General features: G+C 42.7%; 1 protein-coding gene and 1 long non-coding RNA gene across 7 annotated transcripts in view; one reads left to right on the top strand and one right to left on the bottom strand.

Annotated features, from left to right (window-relative positions):
- The window catches only part of LOC134352905 (uncharacterized), a 71,409-nt gene extending 52,681 nt beyond the window's left edge, over nucleotides 1-18,728 (top strand). The window contains exon 3 of the long non-coding RNA XR_010019499.1: nucleotides 18,472-18,728. This is a non-coding gene — a long non-coding RNA (uncharacterized LOC134352905). The remainder of the gene's footprint in view (nucleotides 1-18,471) is intronic.
- The window catches only part of klhl13 (kelch-like family member 13), a 231,730-nt gene that overhangs the window by 185,381 nt on the left and 24,819 nt on the right, over nucleotides 1-21,530 (bottom strand). For 5 of the 6 annotated variants that reach the window (XM_063060495.1, XM_063060496.1, XM_063060497.1 and 2 more), the window contains one exon: nucleotides 6,537-6,611. In XM_063060495.1, the coding sequence (XP_062916565.1) occupies nucleotides 6,537-6,611 (75 nt within the window). Of the gene's footprint in view, nucleotides 1-6,536; nucleotides 6,612-21,530 lie in introns of those variants that run through there. The other variant, XM_063060503.1, reaches the window with a different exon arrangement.

The raw sequence follows: 21,530 nt of genomic DNA, 5'->3' as shown, positions 1-21,530 counted from the left end.
ATGACCTGCACTGCCAGCTGAGGCTTTAATTAAATCTACCTTTACAAAAATATCACATTTAGAACACGTTAAAGGGATTGATCTTTTTGCTTATTTTCTAGAATAACAAGACGAAGTTTACATTAGCAGAGTGCAATTTGCAAGCAGAATTTAAAGCTGCTTACAATTGCAGCAAAGAAGGGACTTTTGAAATGCAATCCACAGGCTCCTGAAGGGAAAAGAATAAAAGGAAACATACTAGTTTAGTTAGGTGGTGAAAACAATGTTCAGGAACTTTCCTTTAATGGTTTGAGGCAGAAAATTCAAGAATAAAGGAGCTCACCCTAAAATTGCATTAAGCAGGAATTATATAACAGCTGGAGTTTGTCACATTGGTCATAATATTATGCGGAGACAATTGAGACCTCAGAAGAGATTAAAGAGAATCTTGCCAGAGTTGTGCGCTATTTTCAAGTATATTTGGCAAGGGTGGGGTTGTTTGCTCTTGAGAATGAGACAGTTAAGAGAGTGAATTGAGGAAACAAAATTAGGACTGCCATAGATAGTGTTAACAGGAAAGACTTTAGCAGAGTCTAGGTGGGACTGGGTGGGAAGAGGAGCAAATTTAAATTAGCTCATAGAACAATTAGAGGTCAGTTGAGTTCAATTTGTTTCACCAAAATATTGCAGAGAATCAGTGCATGCTAATGCGAATCCTCGCCATATTTTCTACAATGAGAGGGGAAAATATTTTAGGAGTGAGGTTTACAATATGCCAGCATGACAAAAATTAATACATCAAGGCTTCTGAACATTTAAAAAGTACTTGAATAAGTATGTGATGTACTGTAGCCTACAAGTCCAATGGAGCAAGAGCTGGGAAATAGTCTGAATAGTTCTTTTTGCTGTGAACATGGGGCACAAATTAGACCTGATTGTATTTGTCGGTGCTTTACATTTCTATGAATCAATGACGTTTTCACATGCTAACGATGTTGAACAATTGAATGTTAATTTATATTTGAGCTTCTGATCAAAGATCTGATTTGTCATTCACTGTTGTTCAGCAGGGGTTTTCAGTTTGCCACTCTATGATCCCACCAATCAAAAAAGTGATGCTGATCATCCCTGTGTCACTGCAGAAAGGTAGCCATCAGAAAATCCAGAGCAGATTTTTTTTTAAACTGAGTTTATTTGATTTTTGTTAGGCAGGACATCAAGACTGGAGGAATAAGACTTGAAGCACTGACTGATTTACTCTTATAAAGCCTAAAAAATGTTTCGCCAGAAAAATTCTACTATTGTCAGTTAAGACCGCTCTGCAATATTACCAGGCGACATTTCACCTGTGAGTCGGCTGGTGTGATATACTGCGTCCAGTGTGGCCTTCTATATATTGGTGAGACCCGACGCAGACTGGGAGACCGCTTCGCTGAACACCTACGCTCTGTCCACCAGAGAAAGCAGGATCTCCTAGTGGCCATACATTTTAATTCCACGTCCCATTCCCATTCTGATATGCCTCTCCATGGCCTCTACTGTCAAGATGAAGCCACACTCAGGTTGGAAGAACACCTTATATTCCATCTGGGTAGCCTCCAATCTGATGGCATGAACATTGACTTCTCTAACTTCTGTTAATGCCCTTCTTCCCCTTCTTACTCCATCCCTTATTTATTACTTTTTCCTTTTTTTTTCTCTCTCTCTGTCCCTCTCACTATAACTCCTTGCCTGCTCTCCATCTTCCTCTGGCACTCCCCTCCCCCTTTCCTTCTCCCTTGGCCTCCTGTCCCATGATCCTCTCCCTCCTCCAGCCTTGTATCCCTTTTGCCAATCAACTTTCCAGCTCTTGGCTCCATCCCACCCCCTCCTGTCTTCTCCTATCATTTCAGATCTCCCCCTCCCCCTTTCAAATCTCTTACTATCTCTTCTTTCAGTTAGTCCTGACGAAGGGTCTCGGCCCGAAACGTCGACTGTACTTCTTCCTATGGATGCTGTCTGGCCTGCTGCATTCCACCAGCATTCTGTGTGCGTTGCTTTCTCCCAATATTAGTTCTTTTTTCTTAAATTGTGACTTTTTGATCTAGAAGCTCCAGTCAGGAAATGCCCCGTATCTGTATTAAGCCTATCGAGCCCAGTAATCATTTTTAATTATTTATTTAAATGTCTTTTCATTATTCATGTCGTCATCTAGCCCAGTGGTCCCCAACCACCAGGCCGTGGACTGGTACCGGGCCGCAAAGCATGCGCTACCAGACCACAAGGAAACTATATGATTTGGCGATAGGAGTCAGCTGCACCTTTCCTCATTCCCTGTCAAGCCCACTGTTGAGCCATTACGCATGCGAGGTCATTACCCACTCGTCATCCATGTCAGCACAGGAAGGAGATCAACTCCTTGAGCTTGTAAATGATGACGGGCTGAAAAGTATGTTTGACATAACATCTCTGTCGGCATTCTGGATCTCAAAGTCAAGGCTAAATATCCTGAGATAGCCATGAAAGCACTGAAAACGTTGCTTCCATTTCCAACATATCTCTGCAATGAATGCAACGAAAACCAAATTGCGTAATAGACTGGACATAAGGAACCCCCTTCGAGTATTGCTGTCTCCCATCACCCCTCGATGGGACCATCTTGTTGCAGGGAAACAAGCATTCAGCCCAGGGCTCCCACTGATGCAGCGATATTGGTGTGTTGCAATGATTTTATGTTCATAGGGGGACAATATGTGCTGTGTGTTTAATATCCAAAAGTTACTTAAAATATTATGATGCTATTGACTTACTTGTATAACCATATAACAATTACAACACGGAAACAGGCCATCTCTGCCCTTCTGGTCCGTGCCAAACGCTACTCTCACCTAGTCCCACCGACCTGCACTCAGCCCATAACCCTCCATTCCTTTCCTGTCCATATACCTATCCAATTTTTCTTTAAATAATATCGAACCTGCCTCTACCACTTCTACTGGAAGTTCGTTCAACACTTACTTCAAGCTCCCCTGTCCTCCCCTGATAATTGACTTAACACTATATTCATGCGAGCAAAATATGCGCTGTGTGTTTAATATTAAATTCGTTAGATAAACCCTTTTAGAAACGAAATTGAGTGTATTAGCCACTTATCACCTATATTCCGGTCGTGATTAACACTACCCCCCCCCCAACAGAATCGCCACGTACACACATACGCACTTGTGCCCGCGCAAGGCTTCATGGTCATTGTAGTTTCTCTGTGTAAACAACGTATTTGGCTCTACTCTTGTCCGTTGGCAACCCTACCGCCCCCCCACCCCCGGGTCGGCCGGTCCGCAAGAATATTGTCAATATGAAACCAGTCAGCAGTGCAAAAAAGGTTGGGGACCCCTGATCTAGCCATTCTAACTCTCCATACCTTGCCTAGACATGTACCAATAGAAAGCATACAGTTAGGGTTAGTGAGTTGTGAGCATTTGCTGGCTGCACCCTCTGACTGTGTTGACAGAAAAAAATTTCACTGCATACACGAGGAATTGAAGCTAATTATTTAGTTTTTATTTTTCAAATGAAGCCAATTTTTACTCCAAAATGCTCTTAAATATTGCAATCGAACTTGCATCCACCGCTTCCACTGGCAACTCATTTCACACTGACACCAGCCTCAGGTTCTCCTTAAACATTTCACCTTTCACTATTAACCTATGATTTCCAGTCTGGTCTCACCCAACCTCAGTGGGAAAAAAATATTCTTGCATTTACTCTATCTCATAGTGTTATCAAATCCCCCCTCTATCTCTTATGCTCCAGGAAAAAATGTTTCTGGGTAATGTATAAAAGCAAAGATTAGAGGATTAACCATTTAGGGTTGAGATGGGAAGAAATTTCTTTACTCAGAGGATAGTGAATTGTGGAATTTATCATGAATAGAGATGTGGAGATTCTGAGTATATTCAAGAGACAATAAGATTTTTAGATATTTGGAGAACAAAAGTTTTTGAGAAAAGTTGCAGAAGGCAGATCAGCTGTAGTCATATTTAATGGTGTAGCAACATGAGCAGCAGGTTGGCTAATGAATACAGACAAAATGCTGGAAGAACTCAAAAGGTAAGGCAAAATCTAGACCAGTGGTTCCCAAAGTGGACAATATTGTCCCCCGGAGGCAGTGGGAGTTTCTCAGAAGGTGGTGGGATTCGCTCAGTAGCAAGGGGGCAGCTGAGGGATTACAGGCATAACTTAAATTAATTACTTATTATAAGCATTTGATCCCCAGTGCCTCATAATGGGTTGCAATAACCGTGTAATTACCTCATCTCTTGCTAACCCATCATTCTCTAAAACATTGCTTGAGCACGTTATAGTTGTTGAAGAGCAATGTGATACTTCTGTATCTGGCATATCATGAGAAATCTGGACTGAAGTAGTGGTGTTATTTCTGGGACCGGCCTTTCCATTATTGTCATTCACTATTGTGCTACAGTATTAGCTAGTACTATTTCCTTACTCAAATCATGCAGTGACGCATTTTCTGTGAATTAGGGTATGGCATTCAATGGGGTAACGCTCAGAATCTGTTGAAAGCTCTTAAGCACACTTCTCTAACCCACAGCCCAACCGGGATATTGATGACTCACTTTATGTACCTTCAGCCAGAGCCAGGTTTTGCCTGAGCTATCATGACATCATAGCTTTCCCCTTTATTGATCATAATGCTTGGGGTTGGACTCAAACAATAAGTGATTGACCATGATCGTCAATCCACAACAAAAATGGCAGCAGCAGACTAAACGTAAAAGGAGTGTAGACAGTGTAGTGTGAAGTATCTGAAATATGGATTTATACCAGCACCAAGCAGCCAATTTGTCTGTTGTGTGAAAAAGTTTTTTCAAATGAGGCAATGAAACTACCCAGGCTCCTTGAAAATTTGAAGAGAAACCACTCTGATAAAGCAAACAAGAGCTTGGTTTATTTTCAGTCACTTCATAAAATCGTTCAGAACCTGAAAACACTTCAAAACATGTTTACCAGCACTTCCCAGCAAAACAGTGATGGTTTGCATGCTTCATACATCATTTCATTGCTCATTGCTAAATCTGGAAAGTCCTGTACAATTGGAGAAAAACTGATTCTGCCGGCAGTAAGGGAGGTTCTGAGTATGCTTTTGCATAAGCCATCAGACCAAATAATTAAAGTGATTCCGCTCAGTGACAATTCTGTTTAAAGATGAATAAATGAAATGCCTGAAAATGTGGAAGACACGTTGTGTATTATACCTAGGTCAACAGAATTTGCTCTGCAGTTAGGTGAATCAACTTTGTCAGGCAACAAATCTTTGCTTCTTGGTTATGTTTGTTTTACAAAATATGGAAGCATGGTTCAAGATTTATTTGCAAGGAGACTGGAAACAGATATGAAGGGGAAATCAAAATTTCAGGTGGTTGAGAAATTTTTCAAACAGAATGACATTCCACTCACCAACATTCTTGCTTGTACAACAGATGGAGTACCATCAATGATAAATGCTACCATGAGTTTAGTACTTTCTTGAAAAAAGCTGTATCTAACATGTTTATCATTCACTGTAATTCACCGTCAAATTGTTGCAAAAAATTTAAGTGATTGGATGCACAAATCATAAAACACTGTTATCACAGTCCCAAGTCTCAAAATCAAGTCCCAAGCTCTCAATTCTCAACTATTTCAAAAGCTTTTTATTGAGAATAATGAACAGTTTGAGCACTTGCTGTTGTTTGAACACTTACAGATGTCAGATGGCTCTCAAAAGAAAAATGCGCAAGATGCTTTTATGTGCTTTTTGCAACTGTGATTAAATCCTTTGAAGACTTGAATGCTTCACTCAGTAATCAACTCAAGCATATTGGGTATCACATTGCTTATTTGTCAGAATTATTTCCAAAGGTTAATGAAATCAATCTTTAATTGCAAGGAAATTATATGAATCTTATCAAAGTCAAATCAGTTATCTCCACATTTCTATCCAACTTAACCTTCCAATTCAATGGAGATAGAAGGTAATCAGTTTTCCGTTATTGAACGATTTACCATTATAAAGATTATAAAAAATTATTTTATTCTGCACTTCATCACCATTTTGGTATGTAAAACTAGTCGCCCTTTCTAACCGTATTTGAAAATTATGATATGCTCACATATTCTGAGAACACACATTGTACCATAAAAATGTATCATTTTTTTCGTTTGTAAGCAAGATATTCACACTTCATGACTGCATTTCATACATTTTCAATGTCCAAGTACCAATTCTCTTCAACAGTAGTTTACTTATTGATGCCAATGATTTTACTGGTGAGCTAATTGCACATTACTTATGGATTCTAATCAAGGAAAAATGCAACCTACTGACTTGATTTTTATCTTTTGTTGGATCATCAAATGTTTACCACAAGCCTAACAAAATCATCTAGCCAAGATCTGATCCAATCTGTATTATCAATAACACTGAGCCAAGTAGGGAGGTGCAGACATTAAAAACTACTTTAAAACCACATCCAAATGTTTACTAAGTGATAAGCAACCACATGCACAGTACACACCTCTCATGGAGTCCTGTTGCCATTAGATCCCCTCTGAGTGGAGAGTTATCCATTTTCTCAGCACCAGCACCTCCTCTGCCACAGTAAAAAAAAATTAGGTTAGAGCTGGAGCTTCAGTGTAGTGAAACTACACCAATATACATTTGACATGGAATTGCTACTTTGTCTGTAAATGTTGATCCATGCCATTTACATGCCAACAATACTATGATTATTTTGTTGAAGTTTTAGTCTGAACCAAGCCCCAGTGTGAAAATGCAGGAAGTGCACAAGCTTCTAAGCAGCTACTAGGACAGCAACAGGAAACATTGCAGTTAATAATTCAACTTGATAAGGTTAAAAACAAAATAAATAAATTATATTTAAAGTGACAACCACAAATTTTAATAATGACACATTGGAACATTCTTTAACATCTTCACAGTACATACAGTTTAGAAACCTGATCCATCAAGCTATTTTCTTACATGCATGCTGCCAGTTTGAAATCCAGATTGCTTTTTCCATTCTCAGATTGTCAACTCTAATTACTTTCATTTCAGATTTTACCCTATTTTGACAATTTACTATTTCCCTCCCTCCGTCTCTCACCCTCCTACCCATGCACAATTATTATTAGCTTGCTTTTTATTAATTTATGCATTTCTACAATAAAACTACAGGAAAAAAAACAAAATGGAGATTTATACAGTGCGAAACAAACAAACCCAATATATATTCAGATTAAGTTTTCAAATCTGAAATGAGATTTCTATGAAATTAAAATATTTGGGTGAAAGAGTTATCTAGAACAAGGTGTCTTCACTTTTCATTTAATGCTTTGGCAGGCAGCTGAATATTCTCACAGCCGGACACCTTAGTAAATATCCCTTCAACATGGTAACATTAGGTAAGCACAAATAAATCCTCAAGTATTGATTTGGAGTACTCCATTTCAGAACACTTGGTACTTAAGAAACCATGGAAGCTCGTTCCATGTTTTTTGGTCATCAACACTATAGACCAATCTTGACTCACAATCCATAAAGGTGCTGGTCTTCCCTAACCCAAATGCAACTCAATTATTCCATTTCAAGTTTTATTTCCCATTACCATTCTTACCTCCAAGTACTACTCCTTTACATCAAAAGCTTCCCAATCAATCATAATTTCACCTGTAACTGATTTGGTTATGTCTCCTTATCCTACCTTTAAAGTCACTTTTTAAATTCACATTTTCAAACTTGTAACCATCACATATACCTCTATAATCTTCAAAGTTTGAAAAAGTAATGGGGAAAATGCTCAGCTTTATTATTTATGTCCCCTATCTGTAAGTCAATTTGTTTCAAATGAATATGGTTCAGTGGTTATTAAGTATGATTATCACTATGATTATCACTACGTTGGCACGTGGCCAAGTGGTTAAGGCGTTCGTCTAGTGATCTGAAGGTCGCTAGTTCGAGCTTTGACTGAGGCAGCGTGTGTGTCCTTGAGCAAGGCACTTAACCACACATTGCTCTGCAACGACACCGGTGCCAAGCTGTATCGGCCCTAATACCCTTCCCTTGGACAACATCGGTGGCATGGAGAGGGGAGACTTGCAGCATGGGCAACTGCTGGTCTTCCATACAACCTTGTCCAGGCCTGCGCCCTGGAGACCTTCCAAGGCACAAATCCGTGGTCTCATGAGACTAACAGATGCCTATATCACTATTTTACTAACTCAGCCAATCACAAAAATAGTGCTTCTCCTTCTACTCAAAATTCTCATCAACTTAGAACCATCCAGTCACCTGTGAAATTTCTCCCGCGAGGAGTATCTTTTAAAAAACCTTCAACCTCTCCTCATATCTAAGGTTTCTCAATTCTTGAAACATACAAGTAAATCTTCCGCAATCTTTATAAATCTTCTCTGAACTATGATGTGATCAGAATCATCACAGTACAACACTGAGACTTGAAGCACTCCTTTACACAGCGATGTACAAAGTTTAAACATCATCTTTATATTCATATTTTTGACTTTCTATTTTATTCCTCTTTAAATAAAATCAATACACCAGTTCCTGACATCTAAAATAGAGTCCTGATCACTAAAAACTGTTCTTTTAGTCAGTCAGAATCAGACTCAGGTTTATCATCGTTGTCTTACACGATGTGAAATTTGTTGTTTTGCAGAAGCAGTCTAGTGTAAAGTCATATAAATATTATAAATTACCACATAAATAGTGCAAAAAATGAAAATAATAAGGTAGTGTTCAAGGGACGAGGACGAGCACAAGGAAGAGAGGATAGATGGGGGGGAAGAAGGTGGGAGGGGAAAGGGGAAAGAGAGAGACAATTGATGTGCACGATCATTCAGCAGAGCAGTCAAACACTTTAGATCAGGGATTCCCAACTTTGGATAATGGTAGGGGTCCATGGCATAGACAAGGTTGGGATCCCCTGCTTTAGATAACCATTGCACGATGATTCATCTGCCATTGCCAGTTACAGACTTATCTTTGCCATCTGACAGAGCTGGAAGTAACTACATATGGTCCTGCTGTCTAAAAACTCCAAGACGCAGATTAATAATCCAGAGAATATTAATTCACATGTAACCTCAGGAGTTCCAAAATTTCACTGTAGTTTCTCTCTCCCCCGCCCACAAAAACTGCTAATGGCAAAGTGACCTTGAAACCATGAGATCATTAAAAACCCAACCAGCTCATGAACCAGATTTAAGGAAGGATACTTGTCTTCCATGCCAGTCTAAACACCACAGAATTCCACTTCCTACTTTGTGTGGCCATCACTTAACTGCCTGCTGAAGCCTACCTTGTTTCACAAAAGCCACAGTCCACCTTTGCCACTTCATTAAAAATAAACAGAATAAAAAAATCGCTTTCTTTAGAAACTATGAGCAAACTCTATGTCACAGTCATCAGCTGAAAGATGATTTTAAATATTACCTTTATATGTTCATTCTGTTCAATACTATTAAAAGAGAACCAGAAAATAACTGATACAGCAAACTCAAAAAAATAGGAATACAACAATACCATCAGCATAATTATTAAACCACATACAATAATATTCTCACTTCTCAAATTACAAAACAGAATATTTTCTGAAGCAACGATTTGCTCTGGGACAGGTGATCCACCTGGACCAAACCTGTGCTGTACCTGGCAGGAAAATCATTGCTAACCTCATGCTGCTCAGGAATACCATTGCCTATGTGCAAGACGGGGGGGGTGGTGGTGGTGAATGCCTGCCTGGTCAGCTTGGACCAGGAGAATGCCTTTGACAGGATACACACATGTACATGACGGGTGTGCTCTCCAAAATGGGTTTGGGTTTTGCGGAGAGAATCAGGAATTGCATCCAACTGCTCCTCACAGATATCTGCAGTGCAGTCCATATCAATGGGTGAGAAATAGATAGCTTCACCATCACGCCAGGAAATAGGAGCTGTGAGAAAGATGTTCCCTCTCAATAACTGGGAAGAACCTGGACATCGGTGTCCTCCACTCTTCTAGCTTGGAAATCACCTGAGCCATCTTCAGGTACACTTGGTGTATCCAAGATGGAGCGGATCAGAGAGGTTACGATGTACAAGTCTCTGGATAACAAGGGGGGAAATGTACCCAATGTCAGCCTCAAAATGATGACCACCTTCATGAGTGGCTGCATCAGGTTGTGTGTGAAACCCAAGTATGTAGCTATCAAGTACAATTACGTGCCAAGGTTCTTTGTCCTCAGTGTTGCAAAGGATGGGTTTGGCCCCATTGCTGTGCAGCATCCCAGTCAAATGGATGCTGTCACACAACCTGCTCTGGAAGAGAAATGTTCCTCCGGAGCAACACCTTCAGGTCCATCAGGCAGTAGTCAACCCAGAACATCCTACAGACACTGCAAGAGAAGAACTCAAGGGACACAGTGGGGTGATTCCCTGAGCAAACTGTCTGAATCATCTGGCATAGTGCCTTATACTTTATACCTTATTGTCGCCAAACAATTGGTACTAGAACGTACAATCACCACAGCGATATTTGATTCTGTGCTCCCACTCCCTGGATTAAAATATTAAATATTAAAAATATTTAAAATAGTAAAATTCAGTAAATATTAAAAATTTAAGTTATAAATCATTAATAGAAAATAGAAAAATGGAAAGTAAGGTAGTGCAAAAACACCGAGAGGCAAGTCCGGATATTTGCAGGGTACGGCCCAGATCCGGGTCAGGATCTGTTCAGCAGTCTTATCACAGTTGGAAAGAAGCTGTTCCCAAATCTGGCCGTATGAGTCTTCAAGCTCCTGAGCCTTCTCCTGGAGGGAAGAGGGACAAAAAAGTGTGTTGGCTGGGTGGGTCGTGTCCTTGATTATCCTGGCAGCACTGCTCCGACAGCGTGCGGTGTAAAGTGAGTCCAAGAACGGAAGATTGGTTTGTGTGATGTGCTGCGCCATGTTCACGATCTTCTGCAGCTGCTTTCGGTCTTGGACAGGGCAACTTCCATACCAGGTTGTGATGCACCCGAGAAGAATGCTTTCTACGGTGCATCTATAAAAATTAGGGTTTTAGGGGCCAGGCCAAATTTCTTTAGTTTTCTCTGGAAGTAAAGGCGCTGGTGGGCCTTCTTGGCAGTGAACTTTACTTGGTTGGACCAAGTCAGGTCATTTGTGATATTGACCCCGAGGAACTTAAAGCTGTTGACCTGTTCCACTTGCACACCACCGATGTAAATTGGGTCATGCGGTCCGCTATTCCTTCTGAAGTCAACAACCAATTCCTTAGTCTTGCTGACGTTGAGGGATAGGTTATTGTCTTCGCACCATGTCACCAGGTTCTTAATTTCCTCTCGGTACTCAAACTGATCATTACCCGAGATACGGCCTACAATTGTTGCGTCATCAGCAAACTTATATATTGAGTTTGATGGAAACTTGGCTACACAATCATGGGTGTACAGTGAGTACAGCAGGGGGCTGAGTACACAGCCTTGTGGGAAACCGGTGCTCAGAGTGATTGTAGAGGAGAGCTAGTCCCCGATTTTTACAGCCGGGTCCTGTCTGTGAGGAAGTTGAAGATCTAGCTGCAGATCTGAGTGCTAAGGCCCAGGTTCCGGAGTTTACGAATCAGATTATTTGGAATGATGATATTAAAGGCAGAGCTGTAGTCAATGAAAAGAAGCCCTACGTATGCATCTTTATTCTCCAGGTGTTCTAAGAAGGAATGTAGGGCCAGAGAGATGGCATCTGACGTTGACCTATTGCTCCGGTAGGCAAATTGCAAAGCGTCGAGGTTGACCGGTAGGCTGTGGTTGATGTGTGCCATAACCAATCTCTCGAAGCACTTCATAGCAATTGATGTCAGAGCCACAGGTCGACAGTCATGCAGGCATGCCACCTTGCTCTTCTTCGGCACTGGGATTATCGTTGCCTTCTTAAAACACAAGGGGATCTTAGACAGAAGCAAGGAGCAGTTGAAGATATCAGCAAAGACTCCAGCTAGCTCGCTTGCACAGGCCCGGAGAACCCGTCCTGGGACGCCATCTGGGCCCGTCGCCTTTCTTGTATTTATCTTCAGGAAGGCCCTTCTAACATCCTCCTCGGTGACGATAAATCTCGATGCCACCAGGTTGGGTTCATCTGGAGGGAGCGGGACACTCTTCTGTTCGAATCTTGCGTAGAATACGTTAAGTTCGTCAGGAAGAGAAGCACCACAGTTATTGATATTCCCAGCCTTTTCTTTGTGCCTAGTGATCTCATTTAGACCCTGTCATAGTCTACTGGCATCCCTCTGGTTAGCCTAGGCTTCCAACTTGGCTCGATATTGCTTCTTGGCACCCTTAATGGCTTTCCGGAGTTCACGCCTGGATTCCGTGTAGCGACTGGTATCCCTTGAAATAAAAGCCACAGCTCTAGCCTTTAAAAGGGACCTGAGCTCATAATTCATGCAAGCTTCCCGGTAAAGAAATACCCGGATCATCTTGTGAGACACACAGTCCTCCATGCATTTCCAAATAAAGTCCGTGACAGCTGAAGCATACTCGAGGTTAGCTGCCGAGTCCCTGAATACTAAACAGTCCACCAATTCAAAGCAGTCACGGAGGACCTCATCCGTTTCCTCCGTCCAACGCAACACTACTTTTGACACCGGAACCTCTCACTTCAGTTTCTGTTTGTAAGCCGGGAGGAGGAGTACGGCCTGATGGTCCAATTTTCCGAAGTGAAGTCGTGGGACGGAATGGTAGGCATCCTTGACAGCTGTGTAGCAGTGGTCAAGTATATTCGGACCTCTAGCGGGGCAGGAGACATGTTGGTATAACTTTGGCAGCGCCTTTCTGAGGTTGGCAGGTTGGCCTCGTTAAAGTCCCCGGCTGTAATAATCAAAGCCTCCAGATACCTGGTCTCAAGTTCACTGATGTTGGCATACAGTACGTTCAGAGCACACTCCATGTCCGCCTGGGGGGGGGGGGTGCGGAATGTAGACCGCTGTCAGTATGACCGAGGTGAATTCCCGTAGCAGATAGTAGGGACGACACTTCACCGACCAGTGTTCCTGGTCCGGGATTCAGGATCTTGTCAATGCCACTGTGTCCGAGCACCACGCGGCGTTGATCAGTAGGCAGACACCAGCTCCCCTCGCCTTGCCCAAAGACGCCGTGCGGTCCATCCGATGGATCGAAAATCCCTCCGGTCGGATGGCACAGTCGGGGATGTCAGGGGAGAGCCAGGTCTCGGTGAAATAGAATACACAGCAGTTCTGCATCTCCCCGCAGTAGGTGAGTCTCCCTTTAAGATCATCCACCTTATTCTCTATGGCTTGCACATTGGCTAGCAGGATGGTGGGCATCGGGACCCTAAAGCCCCTCAGCTTCAATCTGACCAGCAGCCCAGCTCTTTTCCCACGCTTCCTCGGTAAGTAGTGCATCTTTCCAGGTTTCCATCGATGCAGTGTGTTGTTGTCAGCTCTTTGAGGTAGGTGGACGCGTCCTGGGTGGGGCCGAGTAACAGGGGAGGCTCCGCTGCCACTTCCAGCTGCCGGGGGCCCAGGCTGTCGATTGGGTCGGGCCCCGAAGCCGACACTTAATCCCAGATGGCCGTGCTCCTTGTTGAAACAAGTCCGTAAGCCGAGTCACAGTTGCGGAGGCCTCCGCTCCAGTCGAGCCTCGGAGGCCTCACCTCCAGCAGCTGTGGATGGTCACCAACGGGGCTTTACAGTGGTCGCTCCGGGGAAGCGTCTGGGGCACCTTGAGGTCTCTGCCGTCACTTCTGTGTGGCCATCTGCTCCGGAGAGGTGCTGGTCGGAATGGGTTGTGTCTCCAAGCGCTCCGGCAGCGTAGCAGACCACGGGGCTCCGGGAATGTGGTGGGCCTCCTTGGTCGGGTCCAGGTGTGGTCCAGAGTTTAAGAAGCAGTTCTGGCGTGGTGGTGTCCAGCTGGGTCAGTAGCTTCGCCAGGGTGTTGTTCATCTTGATCTTGCTAAATTGGAGGTTTAGAAGGGTTTCTTGGGTATTGGATAGTGGAGAGGGCAGTTTGCTCGGGAGAGCACAAGCAAAGTCGCCAGTTACCGGCGCCATCTTATTGCAAGACCTCACCAACAGGCACCAAGACCATGTATGGATGGCATTGAGAGGGGCACTCCCAGTCAGATCCTTCCTGGACCATCACTCCCACCAGGCACTGCCCTTGGGATGACTGGAGTGGGGACAAGATAATTGATCACCTCATTATGGACCGTGAGTTTACAAAAGGGGTGTGGTGAGAGATGCAAGGGCTTGGGTCATGTTTAATCACAAGCAGCTGTGTGACAGACTGTGATCTATTTCCAGGGACATCAAGTGCTGATGCAGATCAACTTGGTTAAAGGCTCCCCGTGGTCTGCCTGAAACTTGTTGGTCTGCCAGCACATCGAGATGTCCATAGAGTAATGCTCCTGGCACATTCCAGACTGCAGGAGTACATGATGAGGGATGCATTGAAGCTTGGTGCAGCCACGGCAAGGGCTCGGTGTGGGACCACCACAGTATAGGGTTCTTCTGCTACTTCACAGGAAAGGGCTGGGTTGGGTGAGGAGGCCCCTCAATTATTGTAGGAGTGAACTACCCCAACTGGCCACAAGTGGCAACAGTCCTATTGCTTTTAAGGAATGTAATAGATATGTAATGCATTGACCATGAATGTAAGAATAAAACGTATTGCATGGTTTATTCTTGTAAATATTTTAGTATGAATAATATTTATTTTGGTATAATTTAAAAAACTCTTTTTCTCTGTTTCCAAACACTGTTTGGCTGACATGCCTCCATCCTGAGACCTTTTGAACTTGCTTAATCTGTTGCACTGACAGTAGAAAACGCCAAGGGGCTCCCTTTTGAATTGTTGGATCTTAGCACGCTAAATCCTCAGTTGCTTACCAGTATCCACCATTGGTTACCTTGCATTGCTTGTTCATATTAAACAAAGGCAGGAATAAAACAGTGCATTAGAAGTAAAATTCGTATTGTGGCTACAAAACAAACCTGTGTAATGCAAATTCTTCAGAAAAATTAAACTGGTTGTGCAGTCCATTTAAAGTTCCTTACAAATTTGCTCACTCGGTTTAGCGTTTTCTTTTCCACTACTGCAAAATGCTGCTTGAAGTGCTGTCATTCAGAGAGGTCAAGCAAAAACGAAATCCAAAAGAGTTCTCGTTATAGTGACCAATATTCATCTACCAAACCAGATCGGTAACACATAAACAAATTAATATGACATCCCACTGCATGCAAAACACCATCATGCCTGTTCTTATAACAATGGCCACATCATTTGGCAGTTAACCTTCATAAATGCAAGTTTTTTTCTCCCCAAAGCATAGCCATCATTTATCTTTTACCAATGAAGATTAAAAACAAGACAATCAACCAATTTTTTGCATTTCCTACAGACTACATAAACTTCAGCCATATTGTCCCAGACTACAACAAATGCAAAAAAAAATCCAACTCAGTTATTTGGTCCCAGTTTTAAGTTCTGCTGTCTTCTTCTGCAGACTGCATTTTGTCCATTGATATACAATTCTGTAGTTCAAAAAATGTAACAGAATATAGTAAATAAGTTGTGAAAACCTTGAAATGAAGAAGTATGGCACTAGAAAGTCATTGTGCTAATCTGTAATATCAAATGAAGATAATAATCAGTCAGATAGGTTCAGTTCAGTCAAGTTCCAAGTTCTGTATTGTCATATTACAGATGTACTTCAATCTACCTTATTTTGACAAACTAAATTTGCAGTTCAGTTATGAATTAATGTATCTCCTTTATATTCAATTAAACTTTATTCAGTTTAATACCTCACGCAATCCAAAAACATAAAATAAAGATTCTTATATCCAAAACTCAAAGTCACAAAGGAAAAACAAAACCAACTTAAACCCTGACCTCCAAGTTTGTCAAATATACGTCTCTTTATGATTTTATCCAATATATTATCCAACCTCCATTTGAAAATAAGGACATGGGGATCTGATGGAAAATCCGAGACTACCCACTACTTTACAGTCCTTAATTTATCTTTCATTTATTCTCAATTAACACCATTCCCTTAGGCAAATTTAGTGACCTTAATAATAGTGTAAGGATACCAGATAAAAGCAGGACACAGAACTTTTCTTAAAATAAAGGAAAACTGAGAAGTGGAAATTTCTGATACAATTATCTTGCTCATCTCCTCTAGGTCAGCTGAATACACAGTAGCTTCAGACAACACCTCTCATGAATATCTTTCGGAATCAACATTTCACAGAATCAGAGTCAGGAATTAAAGACAGCTATTTCATTTCACACAACGAACAGCAAAAGGAATTTGCTGCTGACATGGAATGGGACTTCGAATGCCACGAATTTCCCAGCTCAAAGTTAAAGGATTCAGAGCAAAGTAGTCAAAACTCCAAAGATGGGGACCACTGTCCGTATTCTACACATGTATCTACTGTACATTGATAAACAGAAGGTGGAAAATCCAAGCATGATTCTGAGTAACTAGGAAGAAAAACAATAACATATTGTGGACTTCATGAAGGGGAAAATGGGAGAAAACACACCAATTCTCATTGAGGGGTCAGTAATGGAAAAGGTGAGCAGCTTCAAGTTCTTGGATGTCAACATCTCAGAGGATCTATCCTGGCCCAAGAACACTGATGCAATCACAAAGGTGGCAAGCTAGTGGCTATACTTCTCTAGCAGTTTGAGGATATCTGGTATATCACCAAAGACTTAGCAAATTTCTACATATACCGTATATTCCGGAGCATAAGCCGATCCTCCATTTTCAAGGTTAAAAAAGTGACTTTTTTATGTTACCTTTGTATAAGCCGACCCCTTTTGTAGAGGTTTTTGATTTAACCAGAAAAGATTACAATATCTTTGCCGGATCCGGAACCTGAAAATTTTGAGACCCAGTACCTGCTAAGAAAACAGGCCTACACATTGTAGAGCATTGTAAGCGAATTCTTAATAAATAAATCAGGGAGGGAAATTTTGGATTAGGTCTCCAATGGTAAAGAATCCTCCGGAATGTAACCCCCGTGAAACCACTTAGCGCCCATCGTAATCTCGTTAAAACATAACACGGGGTGGCGGGATCAGTACGTGTACTCAGTATTGAGTTTGCGACCACCATGTACAAAAGATTAAAACAAATGTGATATGATGCTGGCTTCAAGCCGAAGGTTGTTGATTTTGCTAAAGGAATGAATAATTCTGCAGCTGCTAAAAAGTTTAGTGTAAATGAGAAACAAGTGAGAGAGTGGAGAAAGGCAGAGGACATGCTGAGGAAAATGCCAGAGACGAAATGTGCAAACCGCAGGAAAACATGCCAGTGGCCAGAACTGGAAGAAAAAGTTTTAGAGTCGGTGAATCACCAGCGATCGTCTGGATACATTGTTACCAGAGAAGTGATTCGAGTTCAAGCGTTGAAATGGGATGAAAAACACCATGAGGTCAGCGAAAATTTCAAAGCTACTCGAAGCTGGTGCACCCGATTTATGAATAGACATGATCTTGTGTTAAGACAAAAACAAAGATTGCTCAGAAAATTCCCACGGAGTGTTGTTGTTTACGTCCAAAAACGCTGCCAGATGGACGAAGCGGGTTGCTTGAAGTGGGTTAAAGAGGTGTGGCGTCAACGTCCCCAAGGTTTCAGGAAGGAAAAGTCGCTACATGTCTGGGCCATGTTCAAAGCACACTTGTCAAATGAGACAAAAGCAGCATTGAAAGCTGAAAATACGGACATTGCAGTCATCCCCGGTGGTTTGATATCTGTGCTCCAGCCACTAAATGTGAGTTTAAACAAACCATTCACAGAATTCAGGCGACAGTGGAATGAATTTGACTCAAAAACAGCCAATAAATACGACCTGTCTTCCGTGTATTTGTTTTTCCAAAATTGGCACCCTCTGTATAAGCCGACCTCCTAATTTTAGGAGCAAAAATATTTAGAGCCAAATTCTCAGCTTATACACCAGAATTTATGGTAAACTGTGGCAGGCACTCTGACTGGTTCTGACTGTCTGGTATAGAGGCTCCAATACACAGAACAGAAAGTGGCTGCAGAGGGTTATATACTCAGCCAGTACTGTCTCAAGCCCCCTCCCACATCCTCACCCCCCCCACCCACCATCAAGGACATCTACAAAAAACAGTACCTTGGCAGCTCAAGAAGACAGTATGTGCCCATCATTAAGGAACCTTACCATTGGGGACTTGCCTTCTTCTCGTTATTACCATCAGGGAGGAAATACAGTGCTTTATGAACTGCTTGTTCCCCTCTGCCATCAGATTATTCGACAGTCCATGAAGCCATAAGTATTATCTTGCTATTACTATAAGCTTAGGAGGAGACGACACCTAACAGCCACTGCTTTGCTTGCATCTTCCGAAACAGCTCTATTTCCATCTTTAATATCTCTATTTTTCCTTTTCAGGGTTCTTTTGAAGACCCTGAGCTGGAGTTACACGCTGACTTCAGTTCTTTGTGGGAATGGAACACGCTCTCAGGGTTTCAAGACTGGCCATTATTTGATATGCCAAGGATGCGGCCTAAGAAATTAGCTCGCCTTCAGAGTCCTGGGATCTCATGGCTCTGGAGACGGACGGACGTGTCCCAGCAGGAAATCGGAGTGTCGTGAGAGACGGAAGATCTCTGGCTGTGTGCTCAGTGACCCGAGATCTTTGGGCACAGAGCTCGGAAAAAGCAACACAATGGACTTTTAACATTGTAAATCAGCAAGTTGTTTGTTACGTCTCCCCTCTTGCTGTGAAATGGAGACAACCCTTTCTCCCTTATTAGGGAGAGAGAGGGAGCGCGCCAGCCTGTGGTATGTCGAATACCGGGTGAACGAGTAGTCTTTGTCTTTGCCGTTGCATTGTTGCATGTTTGAGTGCTCAGTGGAGGGCGCCGATGCTTTTTTTTGCTGGTGGGGGAGGGGGGGGATCATTGCTTTGCTGCTGCTTACACGTGGGAGAGGGGAATTGGGGGGACTTTGGGGTTCTAACATTTAATTGTCATTCATTCTTTGGGGCACTCCTGTTTTTGTGGATGGTTGCGAAAAAAAACCATTTCAGGATGTTAGAGTGGATTTTTTTGGGGTAGATGATTTGTTTACACTTAAATGACTTTGACCACCAGACTTCTATTTTAACTGTTTGACAAAGGACTGTGGATCGAGTCCACCACAATGGGTTTCCTAAAAGGTGTAAATACCAGATGCTTCTGGCGCCTGATGCTGTAGTTTCAAAGACAGTATTATCTATACATTATAAATATTAATTGTCTTCTATGTTAGCACATAAAATGCCAAATAAATGTATTGTGGATTGAACTAAAGGCTATGGATACCAACCCAGACATGTTGGCGTCGGAAGGAAAGGATGAAATCCAAAGGTGTGATGTTTGTATGTAGCTTCAAAAGGAAGCATTGTCTATAACTTTTTAAGTAGCGATTGCCTTTGTGTTTAGCATATAAATATCGAGCCCACATTGAGCTAACAGACCTGTCTGTGGAAAGCGTCTCCGTCTGGAAGATGCCTGCTGTACCTTGTGTCGAATAAAGAAGCTGCTTTGTATCTAACAGTGACTCTGTCTCTCCAGTAATTTCATCCACGATACAACATTTGGTGTCAGAAGTGGGATACCTTCGTGACCCGTCGTGTGGCCAGCGTTACTAGCAGTCTTAAGTTGGTGAGTATTTTTCTAAAATAACACTCACACTTGGATCTGTTCGGTCAGTGGTGCACGGGTCACGAGGTACACGAACATGGAGAACTGAACTGGTAGATATAAAAGTAGTGTGTGCATGTGTGTTTATGTAAGTGAGGAATCTTTGCATGTTAACTTAGTTAACTTGGTGAGACTTGGACCACCAGTTGCGAAAGGTGGTAACCAACGGGATGGTTCGAGATGCCAGCGTGGGGGCATGTATACTCGTTCGGGGAGCTGCATTTTAGTGTATGCGTGTGCAAGTGTGATGCAGAGGAATATGGCAGCCATCATGAGTTCGGGTACTCAAAGGAGAGGCAGATTGTGGAATACATACTCTGTGGTTTTAAGTATGTACTGTTTAACTGCCACCCGTCTATGTGTTAGTGAAAGCCAAGTGCCTGAGGAATATGTGGGACAGTATGGCCCAGGGAGGGCGGGATGGTACATGAGCAACTACCGGGAACGCCAGTAATTAAGAAAGGTAATCGCTCTTTTAAAGGGGAAGTGAGGCAGCGGCTGGGGGGAGGCAAGAGTAGCTGGGGAACAATAATGGCAATGATTCAAAAAGCTGACGAGACAGCCATGGATTATGCAGAGCGTAAATATCGAGTGTACGAGGAGTATTCTGGGTTGGATAAGCCAGGGAGGGATGACCAAGTCTTCCTAAAAATGCTGAAGGAAGGTCTGAGTTCAGCCCACCAAGGAGTTTTAGATTTAGGCATAATGGTAAGGTCCAACTACTCTGAGATAGTTTCATGAGCCAGTGAGATAGACCAAAGAAAATGCAAGAGAAATCGTAAAGTGGGTATAGTGGATGCAACTGCTGTGATGTCCCGGAGGGTTTGTTTTGCTTGCCAGCAGTCAGGGCACCAAGCAAACTATAAGCCGGACCAGGTATAAGACAGAGAAGGAGTTGATATGCTACAGCTGTGGCCTATCGGGACATGGCTGGAGACAGTGTTCAAAAGGGAGGGGGGAAACCCAGGCAAAGGTCACAGCAGACACCCAGTCTCTCACCCCATCAGCAACCAATCTGACTGTCAATCAGATCAAAGAGTTAGTGACAGCGCCTCTTAAGGCAGAAAAGGATGTGGCAGTGGGCTCCACTGCCAGCTCTGGTGACTCACGGATGTACATAATGGCATTGCTAGGGGGACGGCAATGCAATATGTTAGTGGACACAGGGGCATCGGTATCGATAACAGACTTACCCTTACCAACAACCGGACAGGCCAGTTATATCAGGGGTGTAGGAGGAAAAACAGTAAAAGCAGAAAGAAGCGAGAAGCAAATATTAGAAATCGCTAGAGTGCAGCTTCCAGTGTATTTCTGGGTATGTCCAAATAATGAGGGCACGATCCTTGGAATAGACATCCTAAGGGAAGCAGGAGCTGTTATTGATTCGGAAAAGGGAGAAATAATATGGACGAGTCAGGGGCAGCGAACTCGCACAACCAGCAGAATACACAAGCAAGACTGTGAGTAGTTAAAGATAGACCCAGTTAAAACAGAGGAGGGTCTGTATAAACCCCCTAAGCAGGACCCTATACAAACTGACACACTGACCGCTGTTCAGGGTATAGCAAAGGAACAAAACACAAGGGGATACTCAGAGAGACTGTAGCCATTCTAGAACATAAAGTTTTCCCAGTTCCTCCGAGGGCAGACATTTCTGCAAATAAGGCAGCAGGGGAACAAGAGGCAATTGAAATTGCAAGTGTGCAGGAGGAAATGACAGAAGCCAGCTTAGTAAAATGATATGAAGAGGTAGCGGCAGAAGAG

This window comes from Mobula hypostoma, chromosome 10 (genome assembly GCF_963921235.1).
Source record: "Mobula hypostoma chromosome 10, sMobHyp1.1, whole genome shotgun sequence".
In the NCBI taxonomy this organism is placed as follows: Eukaryota; Metazoa; Chordata; class Chondrichthyes; order Myliobatiformes; family Myliobatidae; genus Mobula; species Mobula hypostoma.
This window is presented reverse-complemented; position numbering and strand designations above follow the sequence as displayed.